This window comes from Carassius auratus, chromosome 43 (genome assembly GCF_003368295.1).
Source record: "Carassius auratus strain Wakin chromosome 43, ASM336829v1, whole genome shotgun sequence".
Classification (NCBI taxonomy): domain Eukaryota; kingdom Metazoa; phylum Chordata; class Actinopteri; order Cypriniformes; family Cyprinidae; genus Carassius; species Carassius auratus.
This window is the reverse complement of record NC_039285.1, coordinates 7,145,653-7,170,080: the sequence shown is the minus strand read 5'-3', so window position 1 is coordinate 7,170,080 and position 24,428 is coordinate 7,145,653. Positions and strand designations below refer to the sequence as shown.

At 37.3% G+C, this 24,428-nt stretch overlaps 1 protein-coding gene across 3 annotated transcripts in view; it reads right to left on the bottom strand.

The window, feature by feature from the left end:
* LOC113061588 (rho family-interacting cell polarization regulator 1-like) overlaps window positions 1–24,428 on the bottom strand; it is a 60,416-nt gene that overhangs the window by 7,091 nt on the left and 28,897 nt on the right. For 2 of the 3 annotated variants that reach the window (XM_026230821.1, XM_026230820.1), the window contains exons 2-14: window positions 16,791–16,914; window positions 14,688–14,840; window positions 14,001–14,079; window positions 13,858–13,881; window positions 13,647–13,700; window positions 10,579–10,728; window positions 9,473–9,536; window positions 9,289–9,332; window positions 7,994–8,119; window positions 6,624–6,772; window positions 6,379–6,508; window positions 2,796–3,761; window positions 1,083–1,219 (exon numbers count right to left, since the gene is read on the bottom strand). In XM_026230821.1, coding sequence (XP_026086606.1) covers window positions 1,083–1,219; window positions 2,796–3,761; window positions 6,379–6,508; window positions 6,624–6,772; window positions 7,994–8,119; window positions 9,289–9,332; window positions 9,473–9,536; window positions 10,579–10,728; window positions 13,647–13,700; window positions 13,858–13,881; window positions 14,001–14,079; window positions 14,688–14,840; window positions 16,791–16,888 — 2,174 coding nt within the window. In that variant the 5' untranslated portion in view covers window positions 16,889–16,914. Of the gene's footprint in view, window positions 1–1,082; window positions 1,220–2,795; window positions 3,762–6,378; window positions 6,509–6,623; window positions 6,773–7,993; window positions 8,120–9,288; window positions 9,333–9,472; window positions 9,537–10,578; window positions 10,729–13,646; window positions 13,701–13,857; window positions 13,882–14,000; window positions 14,080–14,687; window positions 14,841–16,790; window positions 16,915–22,745; window positions 22,898–24,428 lie in introns of those variants that run through there. The other variant, XM_026230818.1, reaches the window with a different exon arrangement.

Genomic DNA, 24,428 nt, shown 5'->3' with positions numbered 1-24,428 from the left:
AGAAAACACAGTGGACCAACACCAGAAGATGACATGGCACCCCAAACCATCACTGACTGTGGAAACTTTACACTAGACCTCAAGCAACATGACTTGTGTGCCTCTCCTCTCTTCCTCCAGACTCTAGGACCCTGATATCCAAAGGAAATGCAAAATTTACTTTCATCAGAGAACCTTACTTTGGACCACTCAGCAGCAGTCCAGTCCTTTTTGTCTTTAGATGCTTCTTACGCTGTCTGTTGTTCAAGAGTGGCTTGACACAAGGGAATGCGACAGCTGAAACCCATGTCTTGCATACGTCTGTGAGAAATGGTTCTTGAAGCACTGACTCCAGCTGCAGTCCACTTTGTAAATCCCCCACATTTTTGAATGGGTTTTGTTCCACAATTCTCTCCAGGGTGCGGTTATCCCTATCGTTTATACACTTTTTCTTCCCTTGCCTCTCTATTAATGTGTTTGGACACAGAGCTCTGTGAACAGCCAGCCTCTTTTGAAATGACCTTTTGTGTCTTGTCTCCTTGTGCAAGGTGTCAATGGTCGTCTTTTGGACAAATGTCAAGTCAGCGGCCTTCCCCATGATTGTGTAGCCTACAGAACTAGACTGAGAGACCATTTAAAGGCCTTTGCAGGTGTTTTGAGTTAATTAGCTGATTAGAGTGTGGCACCAGGTCTTTTCACAATATTCTAATTTTCTGAGATACTGAATTTGCGATTTTCCTTAGTTGTCAGTTATAATCATCAAAATTAAAAGAAATAAACATTTGAAATATATCAGTCTGTGTGTAATGAATGAATGTAATATACAAGTTTCACTTTTTGAATGGAATTAGTGAAATCAACTTTTTGATGATAGTCTAATTATATGACCAGCACCACCTGTATATTCTGAAAAATTTAAAGAGTTGGCATTGAACATTGATAAAGTTGTGAAATCAGTCACTGAAACTAACGATTGTCCAAGTCACTAGGTGGCAGTAGTGTAACATAACATTATAACCAAAACCTTGGTTGAACCTGATTTCTTTATGTGCTATAAAATATCATCTGACTGCAGAAAGGTGAAACATTTCTCAAGTTCTGACCTGTCTGTCTCACACGGTCTCTCACCATCCTCCTCATCTTCCTCTTCCTCCAGGTCTGATGTATTAAGGAAGTCAAAGCTCTCTAGAGCCGTCTCAACCGTCAAACTGACACTGGAGGACCGACTACGACTCCGTACCTGCAGATATAAAAAAAATAAAAACCTATCAATCTCTTTAGTCTAAATAATAACAAATGAAAAACTCTTGATTTTAAAGTATATAATGTATTAAACAGTCATTAAAACCTCGGTTTAAATTATTAGCTAAAAGAAACCCCACAATTTAAGGCTTAAAGTTAATGTTCAACTAACGTATGTTGTTAAATTATATTAACATCAATTACCACATAAAACTTTTTTGACTTGTAAAAACAAGCAAAATTCACATTCACAGTGATGGAATCCAGTGGAAGTCTTTTGGGATAAGACTTCACACCGGAATAAGTGTTGATAATTGTGCAAGTGTGCAATATAATCTTTCTTCAAATATGCACATTTCTAATATTAAACTCTTGTGAATACATTAAACAAAACAAAATGCAATAGTGCAAAAGTTGTTATTAAAAACTGAGGAACAATTATATCTGTTAACTCAAACATGACACAGACACTGTCAGTGACTTATAAAACCTGGAACATCAATAGGGCCAATTCTGGAAAAAAGACACATTGTGTTAATTCTATGACTAAGCTAAGTTTTGCCAGGAAAACTTCTCTGTATACACAGGATGAAGTGGTTAATAGTGAATGCAAAGGTCACATCTTTGATGAACTCCATTGTTCCACTGATGAAGACCAAAGACTCTGGACCCAAACCCGGATCTGAGACATTGATGGTTATCATCGTGAGTAGCTTGGATAAGAGCAATACCCAAATGATTCTGTGACCAAAACACTGAGAATCTAAGTCTGCTAGGAAAGGTTACACCCTAAGTCTGAGTCCTCACAGCAGGCTGGAAAGGATAGTTTAATGCAGCGTTTTCTTCACTTTCAACCTCCCTGAAGGCATACTGATTATCAAAGACACAATAAATGGGTCAAATTAAATACTAAAACATTTGGTGTTAAAAGTAATTCACATATTTACCATATTTATTTATGGTTTAGAAACAGTCATTCATAAATATATCTACATCTATCTATCTCTATCCATCTATCTATCTGTCCATCTGTCCATCTATCCATCTATCTATCTGTCCATCTATCTGTCCATCTGTCTCTGAAACTCTTTAAAGGATTTTCATATTATTTATTACAATAATAAAAAAAAACCTTCACCAAAATTACTTACATAAATAATTTTTTATAATATATGCCACTAATTCATAAATAATGTTTTTGAGGTTTTTATTTCTGCTGCTTTAGTTGGTTGCATCGCATGACATTTTTTCCTTTCAAATATTATGTAGCAGTTTCAAATATTAATTTATCTATCGAAGTAATAATAAAGAACTAAGACTAACTACAATACAGGTTTCTTTTCAAGAATTTCAGACGGTTTTTCTTCCAGGGGTTTTTTTTTTTCACCCTGACATTTTCAACTAGATGCAACTTTATAAATTAAAAGTATAAAAGGACATTTTAATGCAGATATTCAAAACACACTCTTCAAAGAAGAACAGTTTTGAAATAACCTGAATTGCATTTTTATACATATATTGGTTTATTTTTATTTTACTGACACCGAACCACAATAATAAGTTTCAGCACTTACTGTTAGCGCCTCCTCCAACAGCTTCAGCTCTTGCTCTAGGACCTGTAGTTCTGGGAACTGGCCTCTGTAGTCATCAAGGGAGGACAAAACGGCACCAAGGGCCTCCTCCAAACCACTGTCTGCTGATTGTCCCCCCAAATCATCCATGGGTCCAGTGTCTACTAAAGAACCAGACTTCTCTGCCAGCAGGTCGTCCGTTTGTGTCTTTGTGAGGTGTGGCTCATGAGAGGAATCAGTCCTAGGATCTTCGGAGTCCATCTGCTGGGACAAAGCATTAGCATTGGGGAAAGAGTCTTTGTCTCCACAGGTGGGCCTAGACGTGAGCTCTGGAGCTTTTTCAGAGTCACAAGCTGTGGTTTCTGCAGGAGAGCTACTTTCTGAACAGTTCGGTGGCTCTGCGGGACAGGATGGCTCACTCGTGGAGGGATCAGGACTGGGGCAGATCTCCTGAGTGTCTGGTATTACAAAACATAGTTCTGCACGGTGGGGCTTATCCATGTCAATGTCACTTACAAATACTGAAGAGACCGCTGAAGTCACTTCACTGGACTCCAAAGATTCCCCAGTCAGTCTATCTGTCAAAACACCATCTGCACTGATCTCGCTGATGTGGCTAAGGGAGCGTGAATAGCGGGGATGGCCATTGGGCACTTCATGTTTCACGGGAGCCTCAGTGGTGACTGTTATGGTGGCTGTTGGTTTCTTCAGATCTTCCCCCTCTTCTTCCCCCTCCTCGTCCTCTTCTTTCTGTTTGGCCAGGCGGGTGGGAGTAGAGGTCGCAGATTCACGGGTTGCAAATGAGATTTCAATGGCAGGAGGAGCAGTTTGTACCTCAGGCTGTACTAAGTTTTTGTGTGCATGGCGCATTCCCATGGAAAGCTGGGGACTGGAGGAATCGTCAGAGGATTCGGAGGAGTTTGACCATGCTGTTCCGTTCTCCAGCTCCTCTTGTCTCCTCAACATATTCTAGTGCGGAAGAAAGAGATTATAAGGATATAAATGATTATAAATACTAAATAATTTATGTAAAGAGTTCAATGGACAAAGAAAATGACATTCACTACCATTCAAAAGTTTGGGGTGGGTAATGTTTTTAAAAGTTCTTGACAGAAGTCTCTTATTCCAGCTATGCCTACTTATGCATTTATGTGATTAATAAAATAAATAAAACTAAAAACAGTAATATCATTAAAAATAATAATGAATTAACCCATCTATTTTGATCAGTTTTAAAATGTCATTTATTTCTGTGATGAAAAAGCCGAACTTTAACAAACACAAAAATGGACACTGAAATCATTGTGAAATTTGTAAAAAAAAAAAATAATAATAATAATAATAATATTTTTTTAAACAAGTATTTTATGCAAACAATGGCTACATTTATTTTATCATAAAAACGGTAAAAACAAAATTGTGCAATATCACAATTAAAATGCTCTTTTCAATTTTAATATGTTTGAACATGTAATTTATACCTGTGATATCAAATAATTTTCAGCAGTCATTACTCCAATCTTCTGCCACATGATCCTTCAGAAATCATTCTAATATGCTGATTTGATGCTCAAGAAACAATGTCTTATTACAAGCAATGTTAAAAACAAGTTGTGCTGCATAGTATTTTTGTGGAAAATGTATTTATGTATATATATATATATACACACATGTATAAATATATAAATTCCTGGAAAAAAGTAAAAAAAAAAATTTCACAAATATATTATGTAGCAGCGCTGTTTTTCTTTTGATGAATGGCTTATGGTTTGATGACAAGACATTTCTGTCTTTCCTTATTCAAGTACTTGACTTGAAGTTTGTAAAATGCTTTGTAAAAATGTCCTTCAGGAATCTTGTATTAAAGCCCTAATGAAATCATGTGAAAGGCCATCATTTCATACTCTACTATAAAGTCCACAGTGAGAGATATATGCTCAAATAATATCTGAGGACTGTGAGCAGACAACAGGCTAGTTTTAAGAGGGAGAGGAGAAAACAGCGTCACTCAGCATTAGTTTGTATCTTTGTGGAGAGCAGACTGGCATCAGGCCCAGTGAACTAACACACTCCCTGCTCCCTCTAATTAACTTCCCTCACTGGGCTAATGTGAACACCCTTCAAAACAATAACATACTTTACTATTCTTGTCACTCACAGTTGGACAGACAACTAATAACATGCACAAGAATCCTATTTGCTCTATTTAATTAAAGACAACTGACTACAGGACACAGTGGAAACCATCACTACAACAATTATAATTTCCTAGACAGACAGCAGAGACTACTCATTACCAAAAGAACCATACAAAGCTTTTCAGCCTATTACTGACTACTAGCCAAAGCTACACAACTAGGTCTACGAGTCGACCGCACTTACATGGCTGAAAAGCAGAGAGGACCCCAGGCGGACCGAGGTGACATCACTGCATGAGCAGCTCTGAGTCAGTTTCTCTGCAAGCGTGTCTCTGAACACATCCAGTAAGGACCAGCGCTGTTTGGACATCATGTTTCGTGGAGCTGTCTGCACGCAGTCAGCGGGAGGGCATGAGAGTTTTGGAGTGGGCTACAGCTACATCACTTCTGGTCTATGGTGATCTGACCTAGCAAGTTATGAGCTTTTCAGACATCCATTTCATCTAATTCATCAGAGCTGACCTGAAATGGAGCCATCATATGCTACCATGACCTTGTGAGATTAAGATGTTTCTGAGAAATTACTACTATTTAATCTATGTGGAGCCTATTGTGCTAATTTAAATCTTAAAAGAGTCTGCAGAACTGCGCGATCTCCATTAGGACAAAAGGAGAGAGATCTGTGGTATATCGACATTATGGTGGTGTGCACTTAGCAGAAACCTATTAAATTAATAATTCTTGAATATTTCAAAAGCAAAACACATGAGATATGAAATCAGATATATTCTAAGGACATATTAAAAAGGTCTGGGATTCCAAATAAACCTTCAAAAGGGTTAAATATTACTAAAATCTAAAAACAAAGATATTTAAGATTCTGTACCATTTCAAGGGTTACTAATCAAATCCACAAATTTGTGCAATAGCTCATGTGATTCCCTGTTCCTGGTTCCACTGGAGCACAATATGCTCTATGGATCATTTTCAGACCATGCAGGAGAGAAATATTACCAGGTCTGCAACAAACTTGTGAAGTTCATGCAGCTCAAGTGCTGCCGTTTTTTTCTTTTAAATACTATAAAAATGTACATGTAAATACACTTTTAAAAATGTAATTTCCTCACGTTTTCCCTTTCCCTACTTTAAATGACAGTAAATGTAAAAATAATGGTAACAGCATTAATTATTATTATATTAATAAATATTTGTTAGTTATTTAAAATTGATGTCCTGTTCATTTAGATTATCTAAAATTTAAATATACAAATTATATAAGTTCAAAAACCATTGTAGATTCGGGTTGTTGGTTGATAATATGTATTTAAAAAATAAAAAATAAATAATTTATTGAGGTTTTAGACTTTTGGACTTCTCTGTATATATTCAAGGGACAGTGGATTTTGGATTTAAAGGGACTGGACAGTCAAAAGAGTACATGTACTCACATGGAAGGCCTGTTCTCGAAGAGAGGGTGTGTCTGGAGGACTCTGGTTGTAGGTAGAGAAGCGTTTGTTGGCAGTAGGAGCTTTGTTCACAGTGCTAGCCGAGGACGACAGGTCATCTTTGTCGAATGGACTACAGAAGAAAAGAGAGAGGGGTTCATGTTTACAGTGCATTTCAAATAGAACGAGTCATTTTTATCACCAGTTACAAGATCTGCCATTTGATGTGATCCCTCTGCTGTACTTACTTCCAGGTGACCTCTAGATTGAGCTTAATGGTGGCCAAGTCATTGATATCCACAGCTACTGTTTGGGGCAGGGCAGCGAACAGGTCCTTCGTCTCACATGACACACTTCCAACCACCACGTTATTGGCCAGACTCTTCAGCTCCGTCACCTTGACAACCACGTACGAGATGGTTATTTAGGAGGAAATTTCATCATTAGTTTAATGACCAGCACAATGTCACGAGTTCCTGTCAATATTAGCAATCACTTGTTATATAGGTTGCACGCTTTGTGAAAAAGGAATTTTGAAGATCCAATTAAACACATTTAACTTCCATATTATGATTTTAAAATGACATGTTATCTATTGGGAAGTTTGTAGGATTTAATTTTTACTTTGAGATTTGATCAAACTTCGAAGAATGGGTGTAAACAGGTTATGATGATATTATAAAAAAAAATTAAAAAATTAGAAAAAAAATAGGGTAGCACTTTATTTCACAGTCCTGTTCCCCATGTACATACTATGTACTTATTATTGTAATGACAATAAATATGTAATAACTAGGTACTAACCCTGAACCCAACCCCTAAACCTAACCCTACCCCATGTAGTTACCTTGTATTACCAGAACCTTCTTAGATAAATACACTGTAAGTACACTATAAGTACATGTAAGTACACGTACTGTAAAATAAAGTGCAACCGTTAATTTAATTATTATTTTATTTTAGAATGAAATTAATTGTATTCTTTAGAATAACCATGCAAAATAACACACCGTTTAGGGGCAGTTTCAGAAAATAAAGAGGTTTGATTTTGATTTTATATTGTCTTTACATGCTGACATTTCTGATCCTCGGGTTGGGCATATGGTTTCAAATTATGGGGTCACACTGCACTTTGAATCAGACCCAACAGTACATTTTACATCCCTCGGGCCAATCGAAAACATTTTGACAAACATCAGCTGCATTCTCTTCATTCCTCCCCTGGAGTCTCTGTTTTAATATTGCTGTCTACTGTAAACTTCCCTTCACTCCCTATCCCATGCAGTCTTCCTGTCTCTATCCCCCTGCCTCCCCATCTCTCTCTCTCTCTCTCTCTCTCTCTCTCTCTCTCTCTCTCTCTCTCTCTCTCTCTCTTTCTCTCTGTCCTGGAGTGATGTTCCCTTTCTCTCACGTGTAGTTATGTGTCATGGAACCACTGGTAGAGAACAACAAGTCAAAATCCAGCTGCTGTGCTGGATGTGCATTAATATCTCACAGATTGATGTGACTGTGCTGCACATGTGAGTGTGACAGAAAGGACAACCAGAAACTAGTAGTATGTGAAAAACATATGACAATATACCAGTGAATGTAACTGTATTGTCATATTAAAAACTACCTTTATAGAGAGGAACTCTGTGATAAGGGGGAGGAAGACCATCTCCTCACTGTCCCACACTTGCTTGCCATTGATTTCAATCCGACCCCGCAGCTTCCACCGCTGACGACCGTACTTCATAAAGATCTGTGGAGGTATTCAAAAATAAAAATAAATTAACAAACAATTAGAATTACATTTGAATTCCTATACAATTTTACATTATTATTATATATTTCTATTTATATGTTTTTTCTACTGAAAAACAAGACAAAAGTACTATATATATATATATTATTGGTATGTATATTGGTATATATTTTCGATCCCTTTGTTTGTTTATTTTTCTTGTATTAAAATTTCTAACAGAATTACAAGCTGATTAATAACTTAAAACTGATTTTTTCATTCATTCAGGTGGAGAGGAGGAAGAAAATCTTTGCTTTCGTGGGTTTTTTTTGTATCGCAGTAAAGGCAATAAATGAACAGAGTGAGAATAATAACAGATAGGCCAAATAAAAATCTCTGATAAAGAGTCTCTGCCACCCACTCTTTCATCAATTTCTAGATCTTCTCGAGTCAAGTTTTTGTTCTTTTTCACACCACCTCCCTCCTGTCATGTCTCAGAGGGCTCTTGCTGAGCGGACTGTGCTGACTCACTGCATGGACTGGTTTGTCAGTCACTCTAAAGCTCTTGCATGTTAAACAGGTGGAGGTGGGGCATACACATTAATATTCGCTCCTCTTTAATTATCCTACGCCTCCCCAAATCTGCTCTTAACCGCACATCTGTGTCCGTCTCTTTTGTAAGCAGTCATTTACCAGATGCTTTCATCCAATGCTAGCTTACAGAATCAATAGTTATTGCTCATAGATTGCCCTGTGTGGGGTTCAAACCAGTCAGATCTTCAATCAACGCTATCGGTCATATCTGTCGCTGACAACAGTACAAAGCAGATCACCGATGACATCAAGGACGCATTATGAGGACATGATGAATGTAAAGAAACATCAATTGTTTACAATAAGTTTTACTTAAGTAATGTGACTTCAAAGTGATTTCCTTTATCAGGAACTAAATGCACCACAAAAAGTCAGAATACAAGAATATTCAATAATCGGAGTTTGCAGTTGATTGTGGAACAGATGAATATTTTGACTCCGCAATCAGTTTTGATTGGCAATAGTGTTGTGAGGCTGAACATCAACCCTCAAGAGCATCTCAAATGTATTGCTTTATCTTTACTGATGAACTGGCAACAATACGATTTCATGGCAACTATAAATGAGAGAGAAGGTCAATTATAGCAGCTCACCTCATACTGATCTCCAGCACAAAGCCGTGCAAAACCTGCCAAGCCTGGAAAAAAAGCCTTGCATCATTATTCAAATATGGCACACTGTTAAGATCATGAAACGTGTGATATGAAACTGTAGGAAATTACAAACTAAAATTACTCTAGAATGGAACATTACCCAAGTATAAAGAGACCGTCTTACCTTTCATTTTGACATGAAACTCCCCCAGCTGGTTCTCAAGTTCACTCTCCAGCATGCACATATTCTGCAGGAAAGAGAGGAAATACAGAGAGGAAAAAAGACTAAGGTGGCAGGCACGAGAGAAATAAACATGCAAGGTGTTGAAACAACGATACAGCACACTACAGTTTGAACCATTCATCATGGAATAATGCTTACTTTTCACTTAATTAAAAAATAATAATAATAGGCAGTATATAGTATACACTGTAAAGTATTCAGCAAATAGTAATAGCAGGAGAGACAGAGAGAGAGAAAGGGAGGAAAATAATGAGGATTCCTACAGTTGAATGTGTCCTGCAGCAGCCATTAGGGTAATGAAAAGCACTTATGAAAGGCTGTCTCTCTTAATCAGATTGCCTCCCTGCATTATTTCCATGAGCATATCAAATGAGTCTAGCTCTGCTGCCCTGTATCCATCTGGCCGGATGCAAAAAAAACTGTTGTCTAAGCCAAAATCAGTAAAGTGTAAGTCTAACATCATAAAACCAATCACATTTTTCAGGGTGGTAATTTTACTGGAACCATATACTGCAAAAATATTTCTATATGAATTTCTTGATGTTTATCTTAGTCCTGGAAAATAAATTATTTTATTGTTTATCTGCAACTTCAGTCCCTCATGCCTTGTAAAAAACACGTTAAGTGGATTTAATTAACATCACTAAACTGAAGTGGTTTTCAATCCTGAATTGGTTACAAACACTGAAGTAGATTTCAGTTTAAAAGTAAATTTAATTTCTGAAGTGGATTCAGTTCACAAACACTAAACTGAAGAAAATTCTAGTTCTAAAGTGGATGTGCTGTACTAACTAAGACTAAGCTGAAGGACATTTTAGTTCTTAAGTGAACACCGTTCAGTAACACTAAGTTGATGTGCTTTAATGTTACTAACAATAAGCTAAAATAAATTTTTGATCTAAAATGGATTCACACAAAATGTTTTGAACCCTTTTAAATCCTGCGTACACGGTTTACTCTAATCTTGTCTTTGTTCTCGTCTTTATTGACAAAGTCCATAATTCTTCCTCTTCCACCCACACTTTCATCTAACCAAACACTCTTACCTCTGTGTACTCTTTGAAGCTCTTGTTAGCTTCAGACAGACTTTCTCTGGCCTCCCTGCTGCCTGGAGAGACTGTGTAAGCCTTCACCATCTTATCGGCTCCATCTCTCAGTCTGCGCTGCATACAGTAGGCCTCATAGAGCTCGTCAATCTACGTGGACACACACACACACACACACAACATCCAGTGTTTATTACAATCAATGAAAATATATTAATTAAATACAACAGTGATGCATGTTCATAACAAATGTCTTCAATAACATTCCCTGAAAAACCCGTCTTGAGCAGAGTTTTGAAACATTAGTTGGCTTCTAGATGGTAATCACATGGAAATCAATTCTTATTATCATCTCCCAATTCCGCTTATCAAAATGATTTTGTTTTAAGAATATTTAGATTTGTGAAAAAAAAAAGAATAATAAAATTAAGCCCCTTTAATCAGAAACAAGCAAGTCATTCCAGTTTAAAATTCAACAAAATAATGACCATCTTAGATCAGCTACAAACTAACTACCATATCCAAAACACAGCTGCAACTTAAGTTGAATTATCCAATAAAGGAATCATTCACTATTTGAATCCCTTAATTGCCTATGCACACACATGCACCAACCACAACATCTTGTTGTTAAATCTTTTCTTGCCCAAGTTTTTCCTGCTAGGCCTCATTGCCTGCAATATAAGTAATTTAGATTTTATTAATCTATCCGCAGCACCTTGAGCAGGTCAGCAAATGTGGAAGTCATTAATGGAGACAGGAAACTGTTAAATCTCCAAATTATGTCAACTAAAACATAGGCAGATGTTCAGAGCTAGAGATATTATCATTACAAACAGTCATTTCATAACTGTTCACAGCACGACTCTTGTAATTCAGAGATTAGAAAAAAAGAATGAGCAATCCATTGTAATTGAGTATGAATGAATGAGAAGCATACAAACAGTATGCAAGCTCCATTCACTTCAATGGAAGAATGTTTAAGCAGGAGAAGGGAGGTGTATAAGAAGGAATTATGGCTTTAAAGGGGTCATATGATGCTTTTTTAAAGATCATTATTTAGTCTATTTGGTGTAACGGAACATGTTGACACGCTTTAAATGTTCAAAAAACACAATATATCTTCTAAGTTCACGAAACAGTCTTCCATAAAAAGCATTGCGGTTCTGTTGTACTCGTAAAGATTCCTAAAAACATCTACTTTCGGAAAGCCAAATAAAGTGCTTTTGCTTTCGCCTAGAAACACACAGCATCTCTCTGACATGACTGCTTCAACACTAACTTGAACATTTGGGCGGCATTACGCAAATACTAAATATTTCCACATAGTGACGTAGACATGTGGGGGCGTGTTTGAATGAGCCGTTTTAGGGGGGGCGTGGCAGTCTTAACTTTGATAAAGAATATCTCTTTGGATTTGAGACTTTAGTCTTTGCAACTTTACAGATCTTCTTTATGCACCAAGAGCTTGTAACACTCCAAAGAGAAAGGAAAAATTTAAATCACATCATATGACCCCTTAAAAAAGCAATACCCAAATGATGGTAATCACAAAAACACCACTGTATAAGCTTTGCAAAGAATGGAAGGATTTAGAAAACCAAAAATTACTGAACATGTATGCACTCTTTTACTATAATTAAAAGAACAGACATAAATTAACACATTTTATACATATTTGTGTGCCACCATACTTGGGCCAAACAAACATACTCATAAGGGAAAAATAGTTCATAAAGTAAATTATAATATGTAATTTCATGAACACAGGTTTTCTTGTAGGTATACTGGTTGTTCCCACATATCCATAAATGCACAAGTCGAGAAACTATAACAAACACAATCCTTGACACTGAATGTGAGAAAGAATCTGCAGCCCTTAAAAAGGCTTCCTTCAATAACCGAATGAAGGACGAAGGAAAGACAAACTGAGAGAGGGAAAATGTTCAACTCAGAGTGTCCATCTGGAGATGGTTAAAATCCGTCCAGTGAGCCCGTTCCAGCATTGGCAGGGAGTCAGTGGGACAGTCATAATTTTCACAGAGTTATGACAAGTGCCTCTTCTGCTAATACAAACTACAACACAAAACTGATAACAACACGCCTCTTCGTTCACATTTGTCATAGACCATAGCCACCCCCACCATCTCCACAAAGCACCTGAAAGTCGTTAGCACTTAATATTAAGAGTTTTTTTTTTTTGGGTACTTTCTCAATTTGCCCCTCCTTGACTAAAATAGAGGCCCATTACTCTGCCCCAGCAAAAGCATGGAGACTCCATGCAGCGCCTCCGCTCATAAAATGCAGACTAATCAAACATGAAATGAGACTGAGAAGGGAAGGGAGGAAGAGGAGGATCGAGAGGTAAGCCTCTTCCTGTAGTGCAGCTGGCTTGGGTTAGTTTAGGCTGTTAGTTCAGACACCAACAGGTCCAGCGGAGGGTAGTTAACTGCTCCCCAAACGAGCCAAGAATGTGAGCAGACCCTGAAGCTGTCCTCTGCCTGCGACCCATGTCCCCTGTCATGTGTGGGCATCCATGTCTGAGAATGTGTCCTCAGTGAGAAGGAGGATTACGCTTTGCTGTACATCCTGTATGTGACTATCACTCAGGAAAAAAGTCACTGTTTAGATGCAGACATGTATGTGCATGAATGCATGTGCACAAGCGAAAAGAGGCTGTTATCGGGGGCCACTGGGCCATGCAAGAGCAGTCACTAACACAGAGACATCTGAACAAGAACAGACCTGCTACAAAAGCTACAAAACACACATGCAACTCTGTTTGACATGGGTGGCATATCCTGCTCACAGAAATATTTCAGGAATTTTTATTTTTTTAAATCTAGTTAAAAACAAAGTTCTTTCAAATGTAGTATGCACTGTAAAGTTGATTTCATATTTATAACAAAATAGTTTTACTATTACATTTATACTGTACAGCTATATCCTACTTTTACAAATTTCATGAATATTAAATTTGGCGTGGTTTTATACCACTTGTGCATTCAAAATATTTGCATAGCTATACTTTAAAAATTATTTGCATTTCAGTTAAACAGCAAGCTTACCTTACTAAGATGAAACTCCAGCCGTCTCATAAATCTCTCGATTACTTTCACTTGCTAAGAGAACAGAGAACAACATTTATAATCTTCAAAATATCATTAACAGGCAACAGCAATTTAATAACATGAAATAAGTTGATGGTACTAGGATTTTTTGAGTGTAGTCTCTAAACTAAAACTAAAGAAAGATGAAATGAATGAAGTGTCCACTCACCTTGTCGAGTTCATACAAAAAACCCTACAAAAGAGCAACAGAAATATTACAAATCAAACATTAACATAAAAAAGACAGGAAAGTGCTCAGATCTGAATAGCTTAGTACCATGAAACAAAACAAAAGTTTTTGTTTAGACTTACCAAGCGAGAGTTTCTCTTGGACTCCTTCATTTGTCTGTTCAGACTGTCCAGCTCCATCTGATGGACCTGCAGGTAGCATCTGTAAAAGTATGTACATCAGCTGACAGTATGTATTGTGTGAGCATAATTGTGTTTTATAATAGCTCTCTTTGAGTGTGAGCAACTGATAAAACACTGTATTACTTGTCTAAATTAACTGTAATGGCTAATTCACAAATGTGACCCTTGACCACAAAACCATTCTGAAGACGCTGGGGGTATATTTGTAGCAATAGCCAAAAATATACTGTATGGGTCAAAATTATTGATTTTTCTATTATGCCTAAAATAATTAGCATATTAAGTAAATATTCATATTCCATGGAGATATTTTGTACATTTCCTTGTACATATTTCCTTCCTAACTTAACTTTTGATTAGTAATATGCATTGCTAAAAACTTAATTTGGACAACTTTAATGGTGATTTTCTCAGGATTTAGATTTTTTTACACCCTCGGATTCAAGATATTCAATTAGTTGAATGTTGACCAAACATTGTCCTATTCTAAAAGACCACGCATCAATGGAAATCGTATTTATTCAGTTTTCAGATGATGTATAAATCTCAATTTCAAAAAATTGACCCTTACGACTGGTTTTGTGGTCCAAGGTCACAAATTTACAATGCATATATTTGTGTACGTACTGCAGTCCTCTCTTCAGGGCCTCGAACACCTCGTCCAGCCTCTCAGGCTGGGGCACCTTTGGAGGAGGAGATTTAGTAGAGAGCGTGAACATCCTGCTAGCTCTGGAGGGAGTCCTCCTCACACACGCCGGGGTGCTGAACACTGAAAGGTTCCTAGGACACATATGAGGTACATAAAGCTGAAGTATACATTTATTATTTTTGAGGTAATTTAAAAACTTTCTCCAACCCTAGTTTTTTTACACAAACCTAGTCAATATAAAACAATAAATTAAGAATACATTAATTAAAATAATATATTAATAACAACTGAAATTTATCGTAAAAGCTATTATTTTATCTTATTTTCTCATATTTAAATCAGCAGAATTCACAACTATAATGTTGAAAACATCACAGGAAACCAAACATTTGAGTCTGCATGGCATACATTTTGGCAAAAGATTTAGTGACAATACAGAAAAAGACCTGTAATGCAAGTGGCATTCCCATTTACCGGCCCGAAATCATCTCATCATCCTTATTACTGATCTCTGAACTAATGTTGGATGATATGCTCTATAATCATATCGTCAACCTGTGAGAATGGTTGCCTGTAAGATATTATCATGCTACCGTATTTATTTACTTTACTCCTTCTCTCATAGTCAGAGAGCGGACCAAAATAAAACGTTTTTTTTAATACGACTGAATTTGTATTTAACATGATAACAATTTAATAGAAACATTGTAAATTACTAATTATAATGCATACATTTCCTCAGTTATTCAAACAGCAGCTAAATTATCAAAGAGCATTTACATTATTAAAAAGAACATGACTTCAGTCTAGAACGAGTTTATGCACTTTAAAAAATATAATTGATCTACACTGTATGATGAATAAATCTAATTTTCCTACAACGCTAAACTTACATATAACACGCACCACTGTAAAAACGATATGATGGATGAAATAAACCCTAAAACTAATTAGTATTACTAGCCTGATAATAATAATAATAATAGTCTTGTTTTCAAAGGCATTAGCCACAGTCGATATCTCTGACTATCGTCAATACAAGATACCATTGGTCAGTTGCCACAACCCCACACTGAACTATGAGTAATCATTTCATTTATAATAGGACCACATGTTTTTTCAACCATTGAAAACAGTATTTCTGCAAGCCAGGGAAACAATCTCTTATCTAAATCGATAGCGCTTTAGAACAACACTTGTGCTGATCGATTCGAGCTGCAATTACTAGATGACAGGCAACTCAATAAAATGGAGAGAAACACTGATGCGTCTTGACACAGTTTTCTCCCATAAAGTCGTACGAGGAACAAAAGCAGAGAACAGCTCAGGATCCGCAGGTAAGCATAACAGAAAAACAAGTCACAGTAACAAAAGGGACTAAAAAAAGCTTTTGAAATATAGAGAATATTCATCCTCACTTTCATTCTTTCAGACTCTCTTGTTCAGCGCTGCTCCCTGTTGTCCTGATAGTGGCCTTCTTAAATCTTTCATGCTTTCTCTGTCTGCTCTATTTCATCATCAAGGGTTTGAAGAGAACTCTACACGCTTCAGAATCAAACTACATCAAGCGCAAGTCAAAGAGCCACTCTGCCCTTCTAAAAAATTAAAACGATGCCAAATACATACATTTAAAACAGCACACATACACTTGAACAAAAACAACGCTTATTTATTCAACAGATAAAATTATTCAACCAAGTCAAGTCTGTGTGGAGTATACAAAATTGACTGGCTACAAGACCAACACAGATATTCTTGAAAACGTGTCCTGTTTTGTTAGAGCGAAGCGTTTTTGTAGCCAATAATAAATGCTCATGCTTTCCTGCAGCCTTTAGGAATTGTATGCTAGTTCCACAGGACGTCCTGTCAGCTGTGACTTCCCTTTAAAGTTGTTTTTAAAATGCCTTTGGTCCTAATTGAAAGGGCTAATGTATACACATTGTGAGCGCTTAATCCGAGTTAACCTGTTGTGATTTGGACTAGGGTAATAATAGACATTAAAATCCTCAATATATTCATGAATATTTGATAGATCACCCATCTCTAATGCACGCTCTGTTGTTGATTGTTTTAACACTGACCTGTAAGACTTATCGTAGGAGTTGACTCCAGCGAAGGACTGGCTCCTACTGATGGATCTGGTGACGACCCTCCGCATGGGGCGCACAGAAAGAGACATGGTGGACACAGATTTGGAGGGACTCCCTGAAGAGAAACAGAAATATTAGGGTCAAACACTAAATGGGCACAAAACCTACTGGAAAGTATTTTCTAGAGGCACTGTCTTTGCATTTGCATTTTCAATGTAACTGTTTAAGATTTGGAAAATAAAATTCCATCATAAGCCTTTGGTGCAGTGCCCCTCAGGCCAAGTCAAATTGTTTAATTTATTTAACAGAGAATATTGCAGTTCTCGAAGGACAAATGCTTTGCCCACTCAAGATAAAAGCATTTTAGAATAAAATGACTGTATTTCCAAGTAAACCGGTCCAACCTAATAACGGTTTACATTGAGCCATTGAAAGGAAAATACCTGACTAAACTGAGTTTCGTAACTCAAATTTCTTGTGTACTTTCCATAGTGCATCTCAAACTATGCGTAAAACACAATGAAAAGGATATTAGTCTTGCAACTAAAAGGAAGAAAAACAAGTGATTATAAACAAAACTCATGAGGCCTCACATTAAACATTCACCAGTACTATAGCAAATAGCAATCAAAGAGATAATCTTTCAACTGTATGCTCGTCCTTCAAAAAGTAAACCCACAATGTTATTCAAGGCATAATCCACACAGCAATGAAAATGGAGTCATTATTTAATCACTTTTGTATCATTCCAAATCTGTTTGACTTTTCTTTCTTTTGTTGGGAAATAAAAGATGATGTTCTGAAAAATGTTGGTAACAAATCAACATTTACAGTTCCCAGTTTTCATTGTTACCAGCATGTTCCACAGAAAAAACAAAGTAATAAAGGTTTGGAATGACATGAGGGTAAATTATATCTGTGGTTTTGAAAGTCAACAAGTAATGGCATTCCAAGCCTGATGAGATGAGTAAAAACAAAAAACAAAAAATACTGTGAAGACAAGTGAAAAAAACACTGCATGCATGCTACTTGATTAACTTTTCTTTAAGCTTTGATTCACTGAATCATTTGCATCATCACTCTAATTTGGTTATAAGTATTTATAACAGTTTTTAGATTAGCCAGTCATGGAGTTCCTCTTATATAATCAGTGAGGTCTCTTATCAATAACCCCTGTCATGGGCTATCAGACATCACCAAAATAAAAACACCCCGCGGACACAACGTGTGAGGACAGAGCACTTAAGATTACACTTAACACCACACCAATCACTGTGGATTTTAGCCAAGACAGGAAACAAATGGACCCACTCAGACCACAGCTGGGACTAGAAACATGATGGGAAAGATACAAGAAGCATACAAACAGAAAGACACTTGGACCAGATATACACCAATAAATAGGCTGCTAGTGCAAACAAATGAGTCGGAAGTTATCAGCGTAACAAAGTTAGTAGCAAGTTATTTGAACACAGAACGACTCACTGAAAACTTCAATAATATCACATATCCAGCACAAAGCTACAAAGTCTTATGTAACCGCAGCAGTTTCCACATGGCTCTGTGAGGGCAGGTCGAATGCAACAAGTTTTGTTTTAAATTGAATGAAGATGTAATCTTTCCAGAGAAGAGCAAGGGGTGAAACAGGCCTTGAAGTCACATTAGTGAGAAATTCTGAGGTGTAAGCCTAAGCCAGCATATTTGAGCACATGAGGTCATTTAAGATGTGACATCAGCACAAGTGCGTTTTAGTCACCATAATGACCTTGACTTGGACAGTCAGTGCTCAAGATTTAGTCAACAAAAATGTGCAGTGCCTTAGATACAGCAACACATTGCTGCATTGAGGAAGGAAGCCAAAGTTTATTTTAAACTTAAAGGGGAGGGTGAAGAACAATCCCAAGCCTAACTTCATGAAGATCATCAGCTTGACATTAGAGATGTCCCAATATGTTATTTTGCCCCTGATCTGATCCTAGTCTTTAAATTGAGTACCTGGCGATACCAAGTCCTGATTGGATTCTTGTATTTTCCATGTGCTTGGTGCATACTTCAAGCACGTTAAACTTACTAAAGTTATTAAAATCAATCCAGTTTATACAGGGATGTGCAGTGAGGGGCTCAAAATGTAAAAAATAATTTATATGTAACATGAATAAAAATAACAATTACTACAGTAATTACATATATACACATTTAACATTTGGTAAAATGTATTACAATAGTAGACGGACTGTGTGGACACAATTATGACAAACTTCTAGGATTACATATGTACAACAATCAGAGTAATTGCAACAAAGGAGAAAAGAAGTGGAAATAAGGTTAGAAAGCACAAAGCTAGCGAATGCCAGAACACTAGTCTGTCAGTCAAGTCCGAAGTAAGACGCAACCCATAAAAAAAAAAATGACAAAAATGGCAGATAAGAGTAAACAATGCATAATGACTTCCGAGTGATTCCTTACTAAAGTGTGCATCAAATACTTAACATACTGAAGCTTGAAAGTGTGTGTGTATGTGTGTGTGTGTGTGTGACGGGCTAGAACAGACCTCATTGGTTATCGCACATAAATCACATACGATCATTTGTGTGTCTAATTTTCTTTTTAATGGAGGTTGGCAAACATACTGCACTACTGAGGACCCTTAAGCCCACCTGTGACTCAATAGACTGACTAAAGTATTTCAGCTATGTGAAATTCATTCAGAGGGCACCAGATTGCTTAAGGGAGAATTCTTTGTGCTCTGCCCAGCAAGAGAGCATCACGGCTGGGGTACAGAACAGGACATATTCTGCCCTCCAGCCTAAATCCTCCACTGAGAGGACAAACCTCAGATTGTCTCACTTGGAAACTGGAAGCAAAAAATGAAAAGTGAAAGTGAAATTTTTCATTTCCCTCAGGATATTCCATGGTCTGATGGAGAGAGGACAGAAAAATAACATCTGCACTTAAGTATTAGTACAGATAACCCAGCACGTCCCTAAACACATCATCTTCATCCCTAGTCAAAATAACACCCATTCAATTCTGTCCAATTACAGTGACTCTCAAAAAACTGGCCCGTAAAAGAAACCTACAGAAGATCCACTTCAACCAACAGCATCTGAATGAACATCAGTAAGCAGAAATGATTTCCCTTGACAAACCTCTTAACAAACGCAAAAACACCTTCTGGCGAGTCTCCTTCCTCCTTTGTGTCACCAGAGCCCCTTTCACACTGCCATTCCGGCAAATACAGGGGTAAAGTGTTCCTGTAATTGTTCCCTGGTCGCTAGATTTGGCACTTTCACACTGCCAGTGATGACCCGGTATATGTACGTGCTTTCACACACAACCCTTGAAGATCCCGTAACAACACGTGACATCAGCGCGTGACGTGTAATGTACGAGTCGACAACGCTTGGCACGTTATACTTTAACTGAAGCAAGCAAACGATCTCTGTGTCAGCGCGGAAAGTGAGGAACTAACTGATCTCTGCTTCATTACAGTTTGCACATATGATTTCGTCGCGAACGTTGATCTTCCTTCAAAACAGCTGGTAAAAGAGTCGCGCGATAACGCGCGTCATCACTTCGATACCGAATTAGATCTGGCTTTTGTTCACACAGCGCTCGTTCCGGATCGATTACCGCAATGTTACTATGTCCCCGACCCGGGTTCGATTCGGTAATCAATTCCGGGACGTGGTTGCTTTCACACAGAAGGCGACCAGGCAATGTTACGGGAATATTGCGGGTCCGACGTGCAGTGTGAAAGGGGCTCAGGTAAACAAGGCAAGTGACACATTCTTCTTCTTCCCCATGACTTGTGTGGGAATGAAATGTCTGCTACATTCCCTTCATACACCGGAGCCTTTCATGACGAACAAATAAACACCATCAAAGCCTCATCCTTCCAATTGTTGCTCTGTGCTGGGTTCCCACCTGTCCGACAGGACCCAAAGCCACCACTTATGAAATTTATGCACACTCCACCTGCATGTCAACTGTTTTCACAATAATCAAAGCTGGTCAGGCTCTTCTGAAGCGTGTGGATCAGAGTGGCTGTATTGTTCTGGTGGTCTGGCTTTGCTCCAGGATTATTCTAGAGCAACAAAGCACCTGGGGGTCTCCCCACCCCTGTTTTGACACAGACCAACTGGAATCCACCCATTAACACTCTGTCAACCAACTTAAATTAATGTGACGATTTACCAGGCTACATTTTATTAATGTATACCGTTCTTTGAGGATCTATAGTGCCACACATTGTGAGTGGTGAGCAGCTGTGAAAGTCGTGATGATAGGACATTCATTATGTTGGAGCCGGTAGCCTCTCTGTCTAGGACACATTCCATTCATATCAGAGATTACCAGGGCCTGGTTTCTGTCAAACAAACACTAGTAAGGTACACAGTCAGAGAGGAGGAAACCTGAAGCTGTGTCCAAAAAAATAAAAAATAAATAAAAGTAAAAACCTGTTTTGTTTGTTTGTGCACCAACTTAAGACAGTATAGACTAAAAGATCTCGTTTATTGGATCGATTAAAAACAAGAAATCAATATTGTCAAGCTATATGGTTTCAGTTTCCATTTTGGACAAAATGTCAGAGAATCACTAGTGGTTATTTATAAGCACAAAATAATTTTAAGTAATGAATGTTTTGAGTAAGAATAAGAATAGATGCAATTTACTGTCAATACCAATTTTTTTAGAATACATTTTATATATTATTTATATTTTTAAATATTATCTGAATATTTTGGCCAGGTTGCTATATCGGTCTATTGCTATCATCAATCAATATTATGTAATGAAAAGCTGCTTTCTTCAATACTACGTTGTGACAACAAGCACCTTGAGAGTTAATAATAGTCATGTGGCTTTTTGAATTCCCTGAGCACTTAACATTTGCCCCACATGGTGTATCCTTCCTTCCATTCGCCTGAAACATGAAACTGGCTCGGTTTCCCTTTTACTCCCTCTCCAACTGCAAATCTATGGATTAGCACAAAAGTTAAGAGATATCATTTATAAGAAGCCCTTTCTTTCAACAGTTCTCTGTTACATTTGTCCATGCCTGTGGTCTGAAACTGTGAGGATCATCTAAATGAGTGTTTACAGCCTCTGCTTGAACAGGCCTTAAGTAAACCAGAGGTATAGTCCCGGAGGATCAGCTAAACTTAAGTACCTCTCTGTATGTTTGTTCTAGATGACCCCGAGGTGCCAGGCCGAGGTGCCATAGACCAAAGTAAACACACTTTGAGTGTCCACTCTCTCTTACTCCAATTGAACCATCACATGGGAACCCAGTGGGACGTCTGTCCCAGGATGACAATGGTCCCACCACGAAACCCAGAAACATCTGGACAGAAAAGGTGCTGGACAATGCCGAAAACCACAAATCCACCATCATTCCCCTCCCAACTAACTCAGGCCTGTAAAACATACACAACTCTTGATGTGAGGAACTATATCATATATCTTTTCACTTTACTACTGCTGACCACAGAACTGAGAAGTGTATATATATATATATATATATATATATATATATATATATATATATATATATATATATAATTTCCTACCGCTTTTCAGCTGAATTTTCTATTTTGCGAAAAAGAATCTAATAGGAAACAACTTTTGTGCCATGTTAAAACTTCTTGTGCACTTAAACTATGGCTGCCAGAGTAAATGGCCACCCAGAGCAAGATTTAGCCGAGCCATTGTTGGTGATATTTTACTTTCTACATCATTCTACAATAAAAACAGAAAGTGTATTAAAATAAACATCCAAAAATATTCCATTCACATCACAAAACATGCCTGACTGTACACATACCCAAATCTCAACACTCTTTACAACATGAACACCAACATTCAAGCGGTAACTCGACAATATTAGATGACAAATACCAAGATCATAGCTCACAAAACTGCTACTCATAAATCACAGAGTACCTCCATATCCACTGTACATGTTGCAGTGTTGTCTTCTGATGAATGATGAAAAAAAGTATTTCTCAAGACTCTTCAAAGCAAATGAGCAGTAGAAAGCACAATCACAGTTCCAGCTGTGTTGGTCTTCATCCTCTACTCATAATCTCACAGCTCTGGCAGAAAGAGAAAGAGAGAAGCTGCCAGGAAATGGGAAGGCCGTCGCCCACTCCACAGCCCACTCCTCCCCTCGTTCTGTTTCCAGTTCACTTCCCTGTCTGACATCACACTCTTCCTGCCTCCCCCTTTTCCAGAAAAAGGCTGCACTTGGATTCTTAATGATAAACGCCCATTACACTGTAACTCCAGAAGTTTCCAGCTTTCAGACTGTTAACCATGAATCTGATCCTGTCTCATTTACATAATGTGCTCAGGCTGTACATGAATACTGACTTGAGCAATAGTGGAGTATCTTTCAAAAGATGTCAATCTTGAAAAAGCCTCAGGTAATGCTCAAGTGAAACTTACAGAAAATCCAAAGAATGTTCGAAACAACTTCCATTTGACAATATTTTCATGAGATTCATGATTCAGGTTTTATTAGGAAGATTTTCCCATTAAATTCGAGCTTAAATTTCAAATCAGAATTACTGGTGTTAATTTCAAGACTCTTATCAGTGTTCAGTCACAGATTCTGGGTAATACCCATTTTCCTGAATCATGCTCCATGCAGTAAATCTGATCGCTATCTGAAACCCAGCAGACGAGTTGACTTTGGCTCTTGAACATCAAAGAGCACATTCTGTGGAAACATCAGTCAAAATAGTACGGGCACAATTCCCACACTAGTACATGTTAATTTATACTTTTTTAACCTACTACAATTGCTATTCTACACTGCCGTTCAAAGTTAGAAATATGACAAATCAAACAAAATACACACAGCAGTATAGAGCATGAATAAGTATTCATTAAAAGTGATTTGTAACTTTAATCTACATCACGTGACCACAAATTTGCTGTTAGTCATATTATAAAACAGTTATATCGGTGTCAATCATGTATTATTAACATTATAAAATTTCAGATCACTCATGAAAAGATGGATAAAGAACCAAAAATTGAACATGACGTTTAATTGTATTTGCTCCCAACACTGAAAAGGCCTGGTTCTATTCTGACATCAATTTTTAATATAACAATGTAATGGAAGCACAACAGATCTTTCTGATATTGTGACGTACATCCGGAAATTATTTAAAAGAAGAAAACAAAAGTTGGGTGGGGACTTGTTCCTATCCAGCAGACTAAATGCTTCGTCCAGCATACATAAGAAGAATTAAAACCTTTAACAAGGTCAAAATATATTTCTAATAAGATCAATAATATGCATTCAGAAAAAAAAACTTTCCATTTCATGCCATCTTTAAAATAACCATTTCTACTCAAATAACTTTTTATATCTTTGTCATAATGTGGATTTGCTTAATCCATGTAGACTGTCAAATATTTAATAGCATAATGCCATATTATGTGATAGCATTGTGACTCACAGTAACAGGTCTTCTTTAAACATGGCACAATGCATTAGACTTAGTCTGTATTCTTACCAGAATGATATAAACTGAAATTGAGATTGGATTTCAGTTTCCTTTGATCAAGAATTTCTTCTTGATAAGCGATGACAGCAGCACAGCGCATCAAAGA